The 18,856-nt window shown below is 44.8% G+C and overlaps 1 protein-coding gene across 3 annotated transcripts in view; it reads right to left on the bottom strand.

Moving 5' to 3' along the window:
* Positions 1-18,856, bottom strand: part of Pnpla7 (patatin like phospholipase domain containing 7) — a 73,095-nt gene that overhangs the window by 23,236 nt on the left and 31,003 nt on the right. For all 3 annotated transcript variants that reach the window (XM_041674414.1, XM_041674416.1, XM_041674415.1), the window contains 6 exons: positions 17,240-17,317; positions 16,331-16,536; positions 14,403-14,534; positions 13,466-13,589; positions 10,819-10,932; positions 6,031-6,100 (listed from right to left, as the gene is read on the bottom strand). In XM_041674414.1, the coding sequence (XP_041530348.1) occupies positions 6,031-6,100; positions 10,819-10,932; positions 13,466-13,589; positions 14,403-14,534; positions 16,331-16,536; positions 17,240-17,317 (724 nt within the window). The remainder of the gene's footprint in view (positions 1-6,030; positions 6,101-10,818; positions 10,933-13,465; positions 13,590-14,402; positions 14,535-16,330; positions 16,537-17,239; positions 17,318-18,856) is intronic.

The raw sequence follows: 18,856 nt of genomic DNA, 5'->3' as shown, positions 1-18,856 counted from the left end.
CAACAAACACACCTTTATCATCTCTTAGCCACATGGATTTTCAAAAACTAAAGGAAGCAGAGAATAAATGAGGAAGGTCATTCTGGGGCAGGGGCAGGAGCATCCTAGGGAGACACCAGAAGTGACCCCTGAAGGAGAAATCGAAGCAAGCAGAGATTTCCTAAGACCAGGATATCCAAAGGTCCCACGGTGCCTCACCCAGACACAAAGAGCCTGAACCTCCTCCCAGGGTCCTACTCAGCTGCAGGGGCTAAGGGCCACTCAACTACACAAGTGCAAGACCAAAGACGTTTTTGTTTGCTATCCTGTAGCAGAAGATCCTGGTACAAGTTCTCCTCCAGTACAAAGTTCCCTTGAGTGAGTCCCTCCTGTGTCCACAAAGGTGGCTAAGCACATCTCATGACAGCTGACAGGCAGGCCCCCACTTGATCAGGTTTCCTGTGGCACCGTTGTGCTATGGGCTGCCTGGCCACTGGTAGCCCACCCTCCTCTACAATGTCCCTCCCACCCCTGACCTTTTTTACACTGACACAGACAGACCTATCTTCAGGCCTGGGCCACCTGTCTCCCTTAAGGGTGGTTCCCAAATGCCTGGCATCTTCTCTGCTCCTCACCCTAGGAGCTTCCGGAAACCATCAGATACATAGTCCCAATTGCCTGGACATGTGTCGCACACAGACTGCCTTAGAAGTCCGGTGCAGAGGTACAGGTGGAGCCCCATTTAGTGACTGGTAGGCACAGAGCCAGGAAAGACCCCTGTTTCCAGATGACACAGGTGCAGAATATAAGAGACAGAGTTTAGGAAGGGTTTGCCATTTCAAGCAGACCTAAGAGCACACTCAGGCTGTGACAAGCGGACACAAGTCTGCAATCTTAGGAGGACACATGCATCTCACCTACACATACAACAGATATTATACATATATCCTCCTACATTATACATAAATCACATATACACCATGCATACAATTCACAGATATCTCACACACATCATATATATACCACACACACTACAGCTTGCATACATACCTCTCAGACACCATGTATATACCACACACTTAACTCATTCATGGCTTCATAATTACTATATGTGTACCACACACACATACCTCACATATATATGTCATACACACACACACACACACAAAGATTTTACTGCTGTATTGTTTAAAATAGTTGGGAAGGCCAGAGATAGTGGCGCACACCTTTAATTATAGCACTTGGGAGGCAGAAACAGGAGGATCTCTGTGGGTTTGAGGCCAGCCTGGTCTATATAGTAAACTCCAGGCCAGTCAGATAAAGAATAATATCCTGTCTCAAAAAGCAAAACAGAACAAAAAACACAACAACAACAAAATAAACAAATAAATAAATAAATAATAGAGTTGGGAGAGATGTTTGATAATGGAGAAAACAGCTAAATGAATGACTCTCTTAGCTATCAAAAAATAAAACACGGGGGCTGGAGAGATGGCTCAGTGGTTAAGAGCATTGCCTGCCCTTCCAAAGGTCCTGAGTTCAATTCCCAGCAACCACATGGTGGCTCACAACCATCTATAGTGAGGTCTGGTGCCCTCTTCTGGCCTGCAGAGATACACACAGACAGAATATTGTATACATAATAAATAAATAAATATTTAAAAAAATAAATAAATAAAAAATAAAACACATCTTTAAGCTAGGTGGTACACCTTTAATAATAGCACTCAGGAGGCAGAGGTAGGCGGACCTCTGTGAGTTCCAGGCTAGCCTAGTCTACAGAGCAAATTTCAGGACGGCCAAGACTACACAGAGAAACCCTGTCTCAAAAAATAAAATAACAACAAAAAACTCCACATATTTATATGGTGAGAAAGGTTACTGAATGAAATAGCTATAGTTAATTTATAAAAATATTTCTTTTATTAAATAAACATCTCAAACCTTCCAAAACTAAAGTACCTGCATCTCTAAATAAACAAAAACAATAAACTGACATGGCCTGCTCAGATGACCCAGACTACTGTGGACTGGGCACCGGGTGATCTCTGCTCAACTCCCTCCGTGTTTGTGCCTGATACGACTCCCTGTTCGCAGGCCTCAGCCCCAAGAGGTAGCTTTGGGCCTCTACTACATAGCCTCTTATGGCTTTGGTCACAAGGCCTAAAATGGGCCCTCTTTGGTGCCACACTCTCCAGTACCCTGCCCCTCACTCAAAGTGAACTGATGGTAACAAAGCGGGTGTGGCTCCCGTGGTTCCTCTGATGTCTCCTGCCATTTCCTAGTTACATCCACGTCCTGCCCCTTCCCCTGCTCTCCCAGGCCTATGGAAGGAAGCCTTCTTTATTTATCCTCCTGATCCACTTCCCCTGCCTTCCTGTTCTAGGGGCATAGGTCCCTCTTGAGGAGGACCTGTCTGTCCCAGAGGCCCCACCCAGGAAACTCCTTCCTTGGCCACTTCTGTTCCCCCCCCTTTTTTGTTTTTTGGTTTTTTTTTTTTTTTTTTTTTTTTTTTTTTTCGAGACAGGGTTTCTCTGTAGCTTTGGAGCCTCTTCTGGAACTAACTCTTGCAGAGCAGGCTGACCTTGAACTCATAAAGATCCACCTGCCTCTGCCTCCGGAGTGCTAGGATTAAAGACATGCACCACCATTGCCCGGCTGGCTCTTCTTGAAAGAGTCCTTTCCAAGGAGGCTGCTTCAAAGGAGCCTTACCAGCATGAACAAAAAACAGACTTTCTGTCTAGCAAGCAGAAGATCTGCCCAGCCAGAGGAGGAAGCAGAGAAAGCCACTCTTCAGCTATGCCTGTGCTTGTCAGATCAGAATCCACAGAGGATGGGAACAAAGGACGGCACAGCACTCCAGCAATGGTACTGGCTCACGGAAACACAGGCTGACCAAACTACCAGGGCCTTGACAAATCACAGTCCAGAAAACTGGGGCAGAACTTGAGCTACGAATACAAACACCTTGGCAGCCACAGAAGATTTAAATGGGAATATAATATTCAAAAATACATACTTGTTTTGTTCAATATATTATATATTTAAAAAATTCAGTATACTCCAAATTACCAGGTACACTGAGAACCAAGAATTTTTGTTTGTTTGTTTTTCGAGACAGGGTTTCTCTGTGTAGTCCTGGGTGTCCTGGAACTCACTCTGTAGACCAAACAGGCTGGCATCAAACTCAGAGATCCGCCTTTCTCTGCAACCTGGACCCTCGAATTAAAGGCATTCACTACTCCTAGAGCAAGGAATCTTAATCTGAGTGAGAAAAGTCAGTCAACAGACAAAATAACAGCACAAAGGTTAGAATATTTGCAGGAATAATAAAATATGACCAGTTATAGCCAACAATCAAAATCATGAACATTTCTGAAAAAAAAAAAACCATTAGACCTTAGCAAAACAAAGAAGAGCCAGAACACAAAAACAAATAAAAGGTTCTCTGGGGCCAGAGTGATAGTGACATACACCTGTGCACCAAGCAGAGGGCGCTAGACTAGGACGGAGACCAGAGCAGGAGGATGGCAGATTCTAGGTCAGTCTGGGCTATATAATGAGTCAGAGGCCAGCCTGGCATACACAGCAAGCTCCCGTCTCAAAATAATAATAACAACAAAAAAAATATTTTTAAACCACTTTGTATAGGCCAAGTAGGAGAATGAAGGTGACAGGAAAGAGCAAGTAATATTGAGGACAGACCAAAGTAACAATTCTATTTGAACATCATAGCAACAAAAAGATAAAAAAGTGACCAGTGCCCCAGATACCTCTGGAACAATAACAAAAGGCCCAATATTCGTGACATTTTGTTTTCAGAAGAAAAGAAAGAATACAAGGTTGAAAGAAGATGTGAAGAAAGAAAAGCTAAGAATTTCCCAAATTTGCTAAAAGATATAATCTATAGATTAAAGCAAAATTAACCCCAAAGGCATAAATCCAAAGATTTTCAAATCTCTGAACTGTGAGATGAGAACAATTTAAGGGCAGGGCAGGTGTCATTTATCTCCAACTCCTGAGGCCAGAGTGCTTTGGAGTTCTGGCTTTTTCAGATTTTAGAACATTCCCAGACTACTGGTTTAAACATTCCTCATCTGAAAGTGGCAAATGCTCCAAAATTCACAACTTCTAAATGCTGACATGGCACTTAAAAAGTTCTGGATTTTGTACTGCAGATTTTTTTCAAGGCAAATGTTTGGTTCTCAAGGCATGCAGAAAAAATGGTTAAGTCGTATCTCAAGGGCAGGTGAGATTGCTCACTAGTTAAGAGTACTGGCTACTACTATTCCAGATGACCCAGGTTTGATAACCAGCACTCATATGGTGGCTTACAACTGTTTGTAATTCTAGTTTTAGAGGATCTGACACCTTCTTCTGGCCTCCAAGGGCACTGCAAGAATGTAGTGTACAGATATAAGCAGGCAAAACAGCCAGATGCATAAAAATAAATAAATTGGGCTGGAGAGACGGCTCAGAGGTTAAGAGCATTGGCTGCTCTTCCAGAGGTCCTGAGTTCAATTTCCAGCAACCACATGGTGGTACACAACCATTTAGAATGAGATCTGATGCCCTCTTCTGGCCTGCAGGCATACATGCAAGCAGAATACTGTATACATAATAAATATATAATTTTTTAAAAAAATCTTAAAAAAACAAACAACAAAACCCAAAACACATTAAGAGAAAGTCACAGAATAATGTGACCTAAACGGTGATAAAGCACTCTCATTCCACTTAAAATGAAAAATTATTGCTATTAATGGATTAGGATAAGCATAAAATATTTCTGTATAGAAACCATCCAACAAAAAATGTAGAAATCAGAATTAATAAAAATAGGATGCAGAAAAATGGTTACGTAATCAAAAAGAAGAAGAATATTGGAAGAAAATTTAAAAATAAGAAAGTAAACATCAATCCTAACAGAACAGTTATGTTAGATGTAAGTGGCCTAAATAGTTAAAAGGTAAAGATTGCCAGAAGAGTTGATAATAAACTTGGCCTCACTGTGTCTTCCTTTAAAAGACTTATTTCAAACATAATGGTCAGACAGGCAGAGCAAAGTAAGAAAGAAATCGCGTGTGTTGAATAGTATGGTGTCTCCTAAAATCCACGCCCACTCAGAACTTCAGAATGTAATCTCATAAGGAAACAGAGCCTTCAAGATTGACACAGTTCAGAACTGATCCTGGAGAAGGGTCACAGCTTCCCATTGCTGCGTGCATCCTGCAAGCACAGACAGCTTGCTTAACAAAACCCCTAAAGTATCGGGATGTCACCCAAATGATGAGGCATACTGAGAGCAAAGAGCTAAGCAGCAGCATGCTTACCCACAAATTTGACCTTCCAACACACATTCAGTACTGTACACCAGTCTCAGTCATGTATAAAGATTCTATGTCTATGCAGGGACAGGTCCCAAATGAGCTAGCCTGGGAGAACTAGTAGAAAAAGAAACAAAGATGAGGGCTGAGAGGACAAGAGGTCTGAACAAAAATGTAGACTGGTGACCTAGGCAGGGGAGGAGGAGGTGGAGGCAGGAGAGCGCCATGGGCACAGTGCACACAGAACAGTAAGCGCCAAAGAGCAATGCCAGAGTTCTCAAGTATCTGGGACCAGAGGCTCCCAGATGATGGGCCCTCTTAGAAGAAACAGACACAGTGGGGTGGAGTTCTAGTTCCTGGTACCGTAGTTATTTCACCATCTTTTTATATTTGGCACTTGATAGACAGCGACAATCGCCAACCATACCACTCTTCCAGAGGCTTCACCTCTCTCTCCTTTCCTATCAGCTGACAAAATAGATGGCAGATATATCTCACTTCTTTTCACAGATAGTTGGGTTTCCCTCTGTGCTGCCCATGCTGAGACATATCTTGGCAAAACAAACTGGCACCGTCACAGTTAGTCTAAGCCCTCCTTACTCAGAGCTGCAGCACAGTATCCCACAATGCTCCAGAGGTCTGCCCTGGCTTCTCTGCTTCTTTCCTCGACCCCTGCCAGGGGAAGGGTGGGGCCATCGTTGGGGTGGGAAGAGGTGAGACTCACCTGTCCCAGAGCCCTGCTGGAGGCTGCCTAAAATCTTCTCACCCAAGAGGTGAATCAGTCGGGTTACAACCTTGGGGTAAGGAAAGAGGAAAATCCCAAACCACGTCGTTAGATGTTGAAACACCGAGAACTGAAAAAGTCACAATGAAGTTCAAACAGCATACTGGGCCTGCTTTTTCAAAACTGTCAGTGACTGGAAGCAAACATGGGCTACAGATGACAGGAGCCCATGCACAGTTTTCACGTGCCAGATGAGACAGACTCATCTGAGAGATGGGCCCCTAGACATGCCTGCGGGATTCTCCCTACTACATTAGCCGATGTGTGAAGACAGGACCTGTGCTGCAGAAACGGAGAAGTGAGATGAGCACCGTCACGCAGGCACCCATTGCTCGCTGTCCTTGATTACAGATGCGAGATGACAGATACCTCCTCAGCTCCTGTCCCTGTGGTTTCTCTACCATGAGGGACAGCAATGTGCGTCAAAATAAAATATTTTTCCTTTGAGTTGCTTTTGTCAGGGTTTTTTATCTTATTTTATTTATTTATTTATTTATTTATTGTTTTATCAAGACAGGGTTTCTCTGTAGCTTTGGTGCCTATCTTGGCACTTGCTCTGTAGACCAGGCTGGCCTCGAACTCAGAGATCCGCCTGCCTCTACCTCCCAAGTGCTGACATTAACGTTGTGTGCCACCACCGTCCGGTTTGTCAGGGTATTTTTTATCACAACAAAAGAAAAAGAAATTATCACCAGGAAAAAGGAGCACGATTGTGTGAGGGGGGATATGCAGTGGTGGCTCAGTCCAGGGGTGACGACAGAGATATGGAAACACAAGGGTGCAAAAGTGCACACTCTGGCCGGGCGGTGGTGGCGCACGCCTTTAATCCCAGCACTCGGGAGGCAGAGGCAGGCGGATCTCTGTGAGTTCGAGACCAGCCTGGTCTACAGAGCTAGTTCCAGGACAAGCTTCAAAGCCACAGAGAAACCCTGTCTCGAAAAACAAAAAAAAAAAAAGTGCACACTCTGTGACCTGGAGCCTGCTGCAGGCTCCCACACTCACTCCAGGTAGCAAATGACCCAAGGGACCCATCCATGAGCCCACGCACGGCAAAGACAGTTGACAAGGCCACCTGAGATAGGGTTCGTCTCAGACAGGGCGTCTGCTTTTGTTTGGTATCATTTATGTGGCACTGGCACTACTTCATTATTTGTAGTCTTTGCTTGTTTGTTTGTTTTGTTTGCAAGACAGAGTTTCTCTGTGAAACCTTAGCCAAGAAACCAACCTGAAACTCGCTCTTTAGACCAGGCTGGCACTGAACTCACAGAGATCCGCCTGCCTCCCAAATGCTGGGATTAAAGGAGTACACCGCTTCTGCATGGCTCACAAGGCCCACTTCACAAACTAAATGAATTAGGGATGCTTATTTGCCCCAGGATGGTGGGCTCAGAAACCACAGAAGATGTAATTGAAACTGTCGACATTTTCAGATATGAAACAAAATATAGTCTAAGTAGAGAAGTAAGTGCTGTGGGATAATGCTCTTGTACACTGTAAAGATTCGTCACTTGTATTAGTTTAATAAAACACTGATTGGCAGAAGTACAGGTGGAGCAACCAGACGAGGAGAATTCTGGGAAGAGGAAAGGCAGAGAGTCAGTCACCAGCCAGACACTGAAGAAGTAAGATGAGAATGCCTTACTAAGAAAAGGTACTAAGACACACGGCTAAACACAGACAAGAATTATGGGTTAATTTAAGTTGTAAGAGCTAGTTAATAATAAGTCTGAGATAATAGACCAAACAGTTTATAATTTATATAGATTGTAAATTTATATTAATTATATAAATTTATTCTTTGGGACTAAATGGCTGTGGGACCTGGTGGGACAGTGATGTTTCCAGATGAGGCTATTGTTAATGTATTCTACCATTTACATATGAAGTAGAGAGAAGAGTTTAGGAAATTACCCTGTTCCTTCACCCACCTCAGTAGTATTATTTCATAAACAAGCCCTTGGGAGTACTCACGGAATTCTATTATGAATATCTAAATGTTCTCTAAAGGCTAAGAGCCAAAGCAAACACCTATACTCAGCAAAGCATGAGAGTGTGCACCTCTCATAGCAGCAATGGGAGGCTGAGGTGTGAGAAGCTTAAGTTTGAGGTCTGCCTGGACAAGAGAAGTTCAAGGTCATCCTGAGAACCTAGCAATACCCTGTCTCAAAACTTAAAAAGACCTGGGGATGAAGTTCAGTGCTATAGTGCTTGCTTAGCATATATAAGGCCCTGAGCTTAATTCCAAGTACCACAAACAAATAAATAAAATTTAAAAACAAGCAAATTCTAAGTGAGATGAATTCTGTTGTTGTTGTTGTTTGGTGGGGGGAGACAGAGTTTCACTATTGTAGCCCTTGCTAGCCTGAACTCACAATGTACACCAGACTGGCTTTTAACTCACAGAACTCACACCTGTGACCTTCTGACTTCCAAATACTGGGATTAAAAGTGGACCACCATGCCTGGCCATTCAAGCTAAAATTTTAAAAGGTTATTAATCTGTCAAGTGGCAAAGGTTCAAGATAGGACAATAAGTTCACAAAAAGGCAGCTGTATCTTAAAAAAAAAAAAGAGGAAGCACAAGTTCACACCACTGTGATGTACCCATGAGAACTGTGGTCCAGCAGCTGCCTGTGTTTGCTAGCATCCTAGGCTCAGGAACTACATCACACAGGGCTGGGAAGCCGCACAGCCACTTTGGAGAACTGTGCAGTTCCCAAAACACACATCTATCTTGTGACCTAGCAAGAGAACAAGGGAAATGAATCATCTGTTTACAATAACATTTGTCAAGGATGTGTTCAACAGCCTTTTAAACCCAATAGTGCCAAACTGGAAACCATCCCAACACCATGACAGACAAAGGGACTGAATACACAGTGGGATACTGCTGGACAATGAACAACCATTCACAAAAAGCTGCATTTTGTACTAGTTCATTCATCTACAATTAACAAACAGGCTTGGATTATAACTCAGAGGTAAAGTAAATACTAACATACAATGTACTGGGTCTCATTACCAGTACCACACACATACACACACAAATCAAAAAAAGAAGAGGAGGAGGAGCTGGAAAGGAGGAAGAGGAGGAGGAGAGTTGGGAAGAAAAAAAATAGACACTGGAAAGCAGTTTTAAGACTAAGGATAGTGGGGCGGTGGTGGCGCACACCTTTAAATCCCAGCACTCAGAAGACAGAGGCAGGTGGATCTCTGTGAGTTCGAGACTGGCCTGGGGCTGGAGAGATGGCTCAGTGGTTAAGAGCATTGCCTGCTCTTCCAAAGGTCCTGAGTTCAATTCCCAGCAACCACATGGTGGCTCACAACCATCTGTAATGGGGTCTGGTGCCCTCTTCTGGCCTTCAGGAACTTCTACAAAGAGAGTTCCAGGGACAGAGCAGAGAAATCCTGTCTCAAAAAACAAACAAAGCATCAAAACTATGAGCAGAATGCTGACTGGGAGCACCACCATGGGGCTCTCTGGGTTTTAGGCCAGAGTGTAGGTTTTTCCCTTCTCTCCTGTGGCAACCTTGTCACTCACAGGCAGAGGGGACAACCAGAAAAGGAAGCTGACTAACAGCTCAGAGAAGGGCCTACCAACCATGGTGGATAGCAAAGCTCTCTTTATTTAAGTTGCTATCCTAAGTTACAGATATTGTGTAGCAATTTCCTCCTATATAACACCTTCCATCTTAGAGGAAGCCCCTTAAGACACAGGATATTCTAAAGGGAGGTTATTAATCTATCCTGTAGGGAACCCCTCAGGTTCAGGAAGTAAACTACTTAAAGGCTTCAGCACATTCCTGAAACTTACCACATACGCAAGTTTCCTCTATGTAGAAGCATACATAAGCAGTAAAGTCTGTGAAAGATACTCTCAGACCAGCATAGCTGCCTGAGAGGCTCAGGTTGTCTGGTCCATCTGGGAAAGACGCTGTCCAACATTTCTGAGCTGCCTGTGAATTGTGCAGTGAGCTCCATGCTTCCAGCTATTGTGAGCCATCACCCATGATGGAGCTGTCTTTGGGCCATTTCTGCTCACCATACTCTGAAGTAGCCCCTCACCAAACTCCTGTAAGCAACCCTAACGAAACTCACTGGGTTCATCAAGTTGCTCTCTGGTGGCATTCTTCCTTTAGTCTATGTCAGTTCCATATCTGAGGTAAGTCTGGTTTTTACTCATGTTTCCCCAGGAATAGTGTCATACAACAACAGATAAAAATCCCCTGTCTGAGAGTATGACCTCTTGTGTCACTTTTACAACCTTCCACCCACCTGTTCCACAGTACATCTGTGTGATGTGGGATTCCCCTCTGAATGCTGTGAATATCACTGGTTAATAAAGAAACTGTCTTGGGCCTGTGCAGGGAATAGAGGTAGGTGGTGAAAACTAAATTGAATGCTGAGAGAAAAAAAGGAGGAGTTAAGGAGAAGTCATGTAGCCCCCGCTGGAGACAGATTCTGGATGGAACTTTACCTGGTAAGCCCCAGCCATGTGACGATACACAGATTAATGGAGATGGGTTAGTTTAGGATATGAGTTAGCCAGAAATACGCTAGAGTCATTGGCCAAACAGTGTTTTAAATAATATAGTTTCTGTGTGACTATTTTGGGGCTGAGCGGTCAGGAACAAACAAGTGGATCTCCTTACAACATCTATGTGCACTTGATGAAATCCTACTTGGGCCAGAAATGCAGCTAGAACAGGGACTGTGCACCACCCTTACCTGTGGGTACCTGCGCTTGATGGATGTCAGAGCTCCTGCTGGCAGCTTGGCCAGTTCTGAGTCCCGGACGGCATGCACTGTGGTTGCTCTGGCCTGGTGGGTTAGTGTCTCCACCTAAGGAAGAAGAGCCAAACTCTGAGGTCTCATAAATCAGTCAAGGTTCCAGAAGGCCAGACTGACCAAACCTGAAATACAGGCAAGTGTACGTGCAAGTCAGGTGGATAGAAGTTGTCTCAGAGTGTCTACTGCTGTGATAAAATACAATGACCAGAAGCACCTTTGGGAGGAAAGAACTTATTTCATCTCATACTTCTAGGTAACAGTCTATCACGGAGGGAAATCAAACAGAGCAAGAACCTGGAGGCAAGAACTAAAACAGAGGCCATGGAGAATCGCTGTTTACTGACTTGCTCCTCTGGCTTGCTCATCCCACTTTCTTACACCACCCACAGTGAGTTGGTCCCCACCACCACCAATCAGCAATCAAGAAAATGCCCCATAGTCTAGGGGAGGAATTTTCTCAATTGAGGTTCCCCCTTTTAAAATGACTATAGCTGGGTTAAGGTGACATAAAGGTAGCCAGCACAGCAGCCTAGAGGAACTGTATGGTCAGGAAGCATGAAAAGGAACAAAATGACCTAGCCAAGCCTTTACGCTGCATGAAGCTGGTGGGCTCTCACGTGTGACTGCTGTCCAAATTATGGGATGTTCTAGAAGCCACAAGCACTCCTAGCAACCTCAAGAGTTCTCAGACATGGGTAGCGGCTGTCTCAGGGAACTCTGAACACCCCTCCAGATACAAATGCCTCTAAGGAAGACACTCCCCTCCACTAGGGGGCATCATCAGATGCATCCCTCAGAACCTAAAGGAGTCCTGGATCGTGGACTCCTGGAGCAAGACTCCTTTTCCGCTTCTGACCGTTATGAGAGCTCCCAAGTAGGAGTCTGCATCTAGACTCACAGGCCCCACACAGCATGGCTACCCCTCTGACATGGAAGAGCCACTGCAAGGCAGAGCGCAGTGGGAGGCTGCCAGGTGGGAGCAACACTGGAATGGGGGCTGCACAGAGGAAGTGGCCATTGGCACATGCTTGCCAATACCAAGAGGCTTCCCTAAGACCTGTTATCAAGTAGCAAAAAGCCCCCGAGCTTCCTAAAATAGCAGTCTAAAACTTCTTTACAAGCAGAAAGTGGTCCTGGACGTATAGGAAAGTGGGGTGAGCAAGTCCTGGGAAATCGCGTCAGTAAGCAGCACTCCATGTCCTCTGCCTCACTGACGGCTTGCTATCTGGAAGTATAAGAGAAATATTCCCTTTCCTCCACAAATTGCTTTTGGTCAGGGTGATTTACTATAGCAACAGAAACCGAAGACAAGGGACTACACAGTGAGACCTTGTCTCAAAGGAGAAGCAGGGAAGGGGTGCGAGTGGCTGGGTGATCAGGATATAGTCAGGGTACAAAAAACAGCTAACCAGACTCCAGAAGAAAACAAACTAAAGAATATAGCCTTGTAAGTAATTTTTGTTTGTTTATAAAGTACAGGTACTTTTTAAAAACATCTGTGCTTAGGGCAGAGAGACGGCTCCATGGTTAAGAGTACTAGCTGCAGCATGAGTCTAGGGCAGTCAAAGCTATGTAGTGAAGCCCTGTCTAAAAAAACAAACAAAACAAAACAAGACAAAGGAGCTCTGGCTGCTCTTCCAAATGACCTGAGTTTGATTCCTAGCACCCACAAAATGGCTCACAAACTTGGGAGGCAGAGGCAGGCGGATCTCTGTGAGTTCGAGACCAGCCTGGTCTACAAGAGCTAGTTCCAGGACAGGCTCCAAAACCACAGAGAAACCCTGTCTCGAAAAGAAAAAAAAAGGCTCACAAATATCTATAACTCCAGTTCCAGGGACTCTGATGCCCTCTTTTTTTCCTTTCCTTTTTAAACTCTAGCCCAGGCTGGCCTAGAACTCACAGAGATACACTAACCTTCCGGGATTAAAGGTGTGTGACACCACTGTAAATTTTGATGCCCTCTTCAAGACTCTATGGGCACCAGGCATGCAAACATATCTACAGACAAAACACCATGCACATTAATAAATATATTTGTGCTAATCCATATAGGTTTACTGCTTTAAAAACCTATAATCCAAACACAGGATGCTGAAGCAATAGATTCCTCACAATTAGACCAGCTCAAATCTTATGGTGAGTTCCAAGCCTACCCGGGTTACAGTAAGAAAGTTAAGAAAAACAAACAGCAGAAGTTAGACGTGCAAGCTGGAATTCACTGTCCTATACTGCTCTACAAGCCCAACACCACAACATCCTGGGGCTGATCAGTAGCAGACCAAGACAGAGAAACTTGTCCATGTAGGCAGCATTGGGAAGCTAGGATACGCTGCTAGTTACCCTCAGTCAAGTCCTTCTGGACACTATTCACCATGGCTTCGGCATTGGCTGGGCACAAAGAAGCAACCAGAAACAAGGGACCAGAATCCTGGACCTCCCTGAAGGCTAACCTAGGGCTCTAGACAAGGACAGGCCAGCGGGGGGAGGGGGATGGCTATCTCCTGCAGGTCACTCAAGCTTCCTCCTCTCCAGGCAGGCAGGGTCCAGACTACCATGGAGAGCAAAAAGGGCAGCTGGCACTTACCACACCAACAAGGTCTCCGCGGCCATATTCCCCTGCCAGGCGTTTTTTCCCATCATCCTTCCGGACCACGGAGCGCAGCCGGCCACTGAGAACGATGTATGTGCAGTCAGACTTGTCCCCTTGCCTGCAGAGACACAAAAGTGCTCAGCTCATCAGCCTAAGCTGCTCACAGAACCAGCTTCACTACAGCCAAGTGGACCTCAGGATGCAACAAATTAAAAAAACACAGACTTCTGGGTAATTTTTTGGTTTGTAAAGTACAGTTACTTTCCCAGGCAGGGGTGTCACATGCCTTTAACCCCCGCACTTAGGGACAGAGGCCAGCCTGGTCTACATCTGTACTTTAGCCCCCACACTTAGGGACAGAGGCCAGCCCGGTCTACAGCTGTACTTTCCTAGTTAGCTAAGGCTACATAGTGAGACCCTGTCTCAAATAAGAAAGTAAATAATTTTAAAAATGCAATTAAAATTAAAATATTTGTGCCAACACATGTATTTACCACCACTTCAAACAATTTTAACTTTTTCTTGACTTAAATTTGAAGTGCCAATAAATATTGATAGCTATAATTTAGGTCTGTCTGTGACCTGAGCTAGGGTCACTTATCACAGCAGCACCTTACAAAGCCGCTTCAGACGGCTCTCGGGTCTCGAGAGGATGGTTTGGGTTTATGTGTATGCACATGGGAAGGTGTTTGTGTCTGTGTATATGCACTGAACCCGGGATGACATCAAAGAATGTCACTATGGGTGCCAGAGGAGGGGGAGTGGATGAGGAAACTTACTCTTTTTATTTACAGCCTTCACAGGTATGGAGCCTTGTCTATTAGCAATACCACTATACATCAATGGGTAGACCCAGTGATGGAGACACCTTTGGGCCCCTCTATATACTATTTGTGGGTTCCTTTGTACACTACACATGTGTGAACCTCACCTGTATATGGCACGCCCAGCTTCTACTTCCATCCAGTCTAGAGCGAAGTCAATCTGCCGTACAAAGGAGGACATCCTCTTCACAACTGTGTGTGCCACACCCAGGACGATATCTGGCCGTTTCCTCATGATCCTGTCATGTGATCTCAAGTCATTTCCGTTCCATCAGGTCTCCTCTCACCTCCCAATCTTCAGTTCAGTCCTGCTACACCCACTCCTCACACAGAGTCACCACAACTGAGAGCAGGCAGAACCTTTAACCCCGCCCATCGCACAAGGACTCTTGATGCTTACTTTGAGGGAAAAAGACACTAAGGGCTGAGACAGAATGGTGCCTAAGCAGCCATCTGCTCTTAGCTGCACAGGGACAATGGATTTGGTGGAATAGGAGAAGGCCACCCATAGGACTGTCCACTCTATGAAAGTCCCCTGAACACAGACTGCACATAAGTTCCAGGTTTTGGCAGCAAGATTCCACCCATCACATACTCAAACCCATGAGTATAAGCAACAGCAAATACAATGAGGTATCCCAATGCTAGCAAAGTTGTTTCAAGGGACTTTGAACCTGAAGGGCATGGAGTCTACCGTGGGTAGGTACAGAGTGCTTAGGTTCTGACCCAAGAACACTGTCATCTCTCTGGTGACTGTATGTGGACAGACAGTGGAAGGCAGGGCAACAAGGTTATCATGGCAGCTCCAGGGCTGGGAGGGAAAGAACCAAGGCTGTGGGACTCCAGACCTTGGCCAACTAACAGGAGAGATGGAGTTGCCAGTCTATAAGCAACAGAAAAACAGAGCATTGCCTCAGGTACTACAAAATAGAGGGAATGGAGTCCCTTCACCATCCCAGAGTAGTAAGATAAATACTAGATGATGATAGCTTCAGAGAAGTTAATTGAATATAATTTTATCCCCAAGACTGGATGAAAGTCCCTAGGACATTTGCTGGACCATGTCTGCAGAGTGAGAAATACTTCTATCGGGAGTTTTTTTGCACATACAACCACATACATCTAGACAAGGACATTCAGTATAAGATACATAGAGATACACATGGGTAAAGATATGTAACAAATGTACACATAGACACAAATATGTAAACAGGTCACAAAAACACACATGTATATACATAGACAAAGATATGTACATATGGATACAAATGTGGACATAGACAAGGATATGCAAACACACATATACACAAAAGCTCACAGAGAGCTGGAGAGATGGCTCAGAGGTTAAGAGCACTGGTTGCTGTTCCAGAGGTCATGAGTTCAATTCCCAGCAACCACGATGGCTCACAACCATCCATAATGAGATCTGGTACCCTCTTCAGGCCTGCAGGGTATATACATAATAAATAAATCTTAAAAATAAAACCCAAAAGCTCACAGAGAAACATAAGGACATACAGACACACATAGAGGAACATAGACATGCATACACAGGCAGTACCATATAGACACACTCAAACATGTGGACAAGGACATGTAGTCTCACACACACACACACATCCTACATAGATTTGTAGGATAACAGACAGACACACATGCATGGGAAGGCTATGTCAAGGCCAGAGGAGCAAAGAGAAAGAGAACAAGAATGGGGTCCTGACGACCATATGAGACAATTCCTCTTCACCCTTCTGACTATCCTTGAGCTTTGCCCTGATACCAGAACCACACTCCGATAGAGAAAGCAGCATATGTCAGATAGCACAAGTCAAGAGGTTCTCTGAATGACTGAGCCTGTGTATGGTACGAATGTATGCAGTCACCTAGCTAAAGAGCCAGCTAAGCGCAGCAGTAGGTCTAATCCTGAGAGCCCTCAGGGACAGAGGATCCAGGAGACAGGTAAACAGGAGAGAGAAGGGCATAGAAAGTGCCTCCGCATTTCAGAATGAATCAGAGAAGGGAACAGGTAACTCACTCATAGAAGTGGGCCTTAGAGATGGACAAAAAGCTGCAGTCTCTGTTGGCTTTGATGGTGAACATTAGGGGCTCTCCAGTGAGCACTGCCAGCTGCCCCACCATTTCCCCAGGATGTGTGAGAAACAGGCACGTATCCTCCAAGCTGTCGATCTTCTGTTGGTATACATGCAGCAGCCCCGAGACCACAAACAAAATATTGACATCCTGATAAAAACAGAGAAGGCTGGCTTCAGGAAGATAGATATGATAGTGGCCTAGTAAGCCCCATGGGCCCAAAACCTAGGGAGGATCACTGAGCCCCACAGAGTCACACATGGTACAAGCAGCTGCTTCTTTGCCTATTCTAGGGTAACCTAGTCTTGGGCACATGTTTCCACTGAAAATATTATAGCAGTTCTATAACTTTATTATTTAGTTGAATGGTGTCTATGACTTATTTATCCATTACAGGAAATTTAGTTTTTCAAATCTCAAACACACATCTCTTCCCTCCTTACACACCCTTCTACTGCTCTACATAAATGTCAGCTATTTTCCTACAGAAGCCAAGGTGCGGCTCCATGCTTTGAAGCCTGTCTATAGACTACACCTCTGCTACCTTTAAAGTCACATATTTTGATTCAAAAGTCACAAAAACATGCAGGTCCAAATTCCAACTTTGTATCTATTATGGGACTCTGCAAACCTTCTCACCCCAAGTCTTTAGATTCCACAAAAGGAGCCAGGGTATCAGGAACAACCATGGATAAGCCTGGTGTCAAGGCCCCAAGCTGCCCAGAGACTAAGACAGTCCCCAGAGGCGAGAAGTCTGGTATCGGGACAACTTCACCCATACTCCACCCAGCACTGAGCTGCAGGCCGGGCCAGCTGGATGACCAGCTCTTTAGGATTGAGGTCCTTCACTCACCTGGTCTCCCTGTTTTGACACTACGGTGCCTGCAGGAACATGAAGAAATGTCACCCGGCCATCCAACAGGGATGGGTCCTAAAACAAAACAGATTTCAGGAACTGAAGAGGTACTTACAAGAAGACACAGAAGATGGGACCTGAGAGGAGAGAGCAGAGGCATCATGGGTATGGCTGTATCAAGTGCTTATATCTAAGGACTGTCTACTAACTCGGACAAGGCAGTATGCTGCATAAAAGATAAGAGGAATGCAGCAGAAAATGCAGGGATGCAGACCAGTATGCATGTGACTTACACAGGACAGAGAAGGAATTTAGTTTCAGTAAGAAAAGACAGTTCATTTCATAAAGGTCACTGGCAAAAAGAGAAGACACCAAACTGGGCTGCCCTGTCCACACTCTACAAAAACTAGCCAACTGCCAAGTACAGCAGTATGCACCCAGAATCCCAAACACTCAGGAGACCGAGGCAGAAGAATTACTTCATCTTAGAATTTCGGGTCCAGGGGATGGAGAGTTGGCTCAGCGGTTAAGAACACTGGCTATTGGCTATTCTTCCAGAGGTCCTGAGTTCAATTCCCAGCAACCGTATGGTGGCTCACAACCATCTATAATGAGATCTGGTGCCCTCCTCTGGCCTGCCTGTCTACCAGCCTGGTCTACAAGAGCTAGTTCCAGAACAGGCACCAAAGCTACAGAGAAACCTTGTCTCGAAAACAAAACAAAAAAAGATTTTCATGTCCAGGATGAGAGCTCTCGCTCTTTCCTTTTTTCTTTCCTTCTTGAGTCATGGGCTCATCTTAGATAAATCTAATGAGGGTACCATCTCCTATTCCACCTGCAAAATCTGACTTTCCTACATGCCACATAAGGTCAGGAACAGGCTGGAATTCAACATGACTGGGGAAGCTTGCAGAGATTGAGTCTGTATATATGTGGCCATGATACCTGCAAAGGCCGGGAAAAAAAACCAAGTACTTAAATCCACAGCTCTTGGCAATAATAAAACAAAATAATAACAAAGGTTACTGGCCACCATTAGAAAATATCAGTAAGGGGCTGGAGAGATGGCTCAGTAGTTAAGAGCATTTGTTGCTCTTGCAGAGGATCCAGGATTGGTTCTAAGCACCTACAGGGTGTTTAAATCATCAGAAGCCATCTCTGAACCTTCACTAAACTCGAGGGAAGAAAAGTTAGCTGAGAGAAAAGAAAAGAAGTCATGAGAAAAAAGTCAGAAAGGGAAGGGAAGCAAAGAAAAAAGCTGTGGGGCCATAGCTAGCCCAGCAGGGACCTCTCAGTCACTTACGGAGTTACTGGGCTAACTAGAACGTCAGACACTAGCCAAACAGTCTTGTCTACTGCAGAAAGAAGAGCATCATCTTAGGGCTCCCAAAATGTGAATGCTCCAGTGCCACACAGAACCATAGATGGCCTGAGCAATAGCCAGAAGGGGTTAAGCGCATGTGGTTCCAATGGAAAGACCTCTTACAGAGAACACTACTGAACAAAAAGGAAACTCTAAGACATTTAGCAATACCTAGAGATACCTTTGTGTGTGTGTGTGTGTGATAAATGTGTGTGTTTTCACCCATATGTGTGTATGCGAAGGTCAGAAGT

The sequence above is a fragment of the Microtus oregoni genome, unplaced genomic scaffold, assembly GCF_018167655.1.
Source record: "Microtus oregoni isolate MIOR12 unplaced genomic scaffold, Mior012 000025F_ref0000491, whole genome shotgun sequence".
NCBI classification, from domain to species: Eukaryota; Metazoa; Chordata; class Mammalia; order Rodentia; family Cricetidae; genus Microtus; species Microtus oregoni.
The sequence above is the reverse complement of the archived record's forward strand: the minus strand, read 5'-3'. Positions and strand labels throughout refer to the sequence as shown.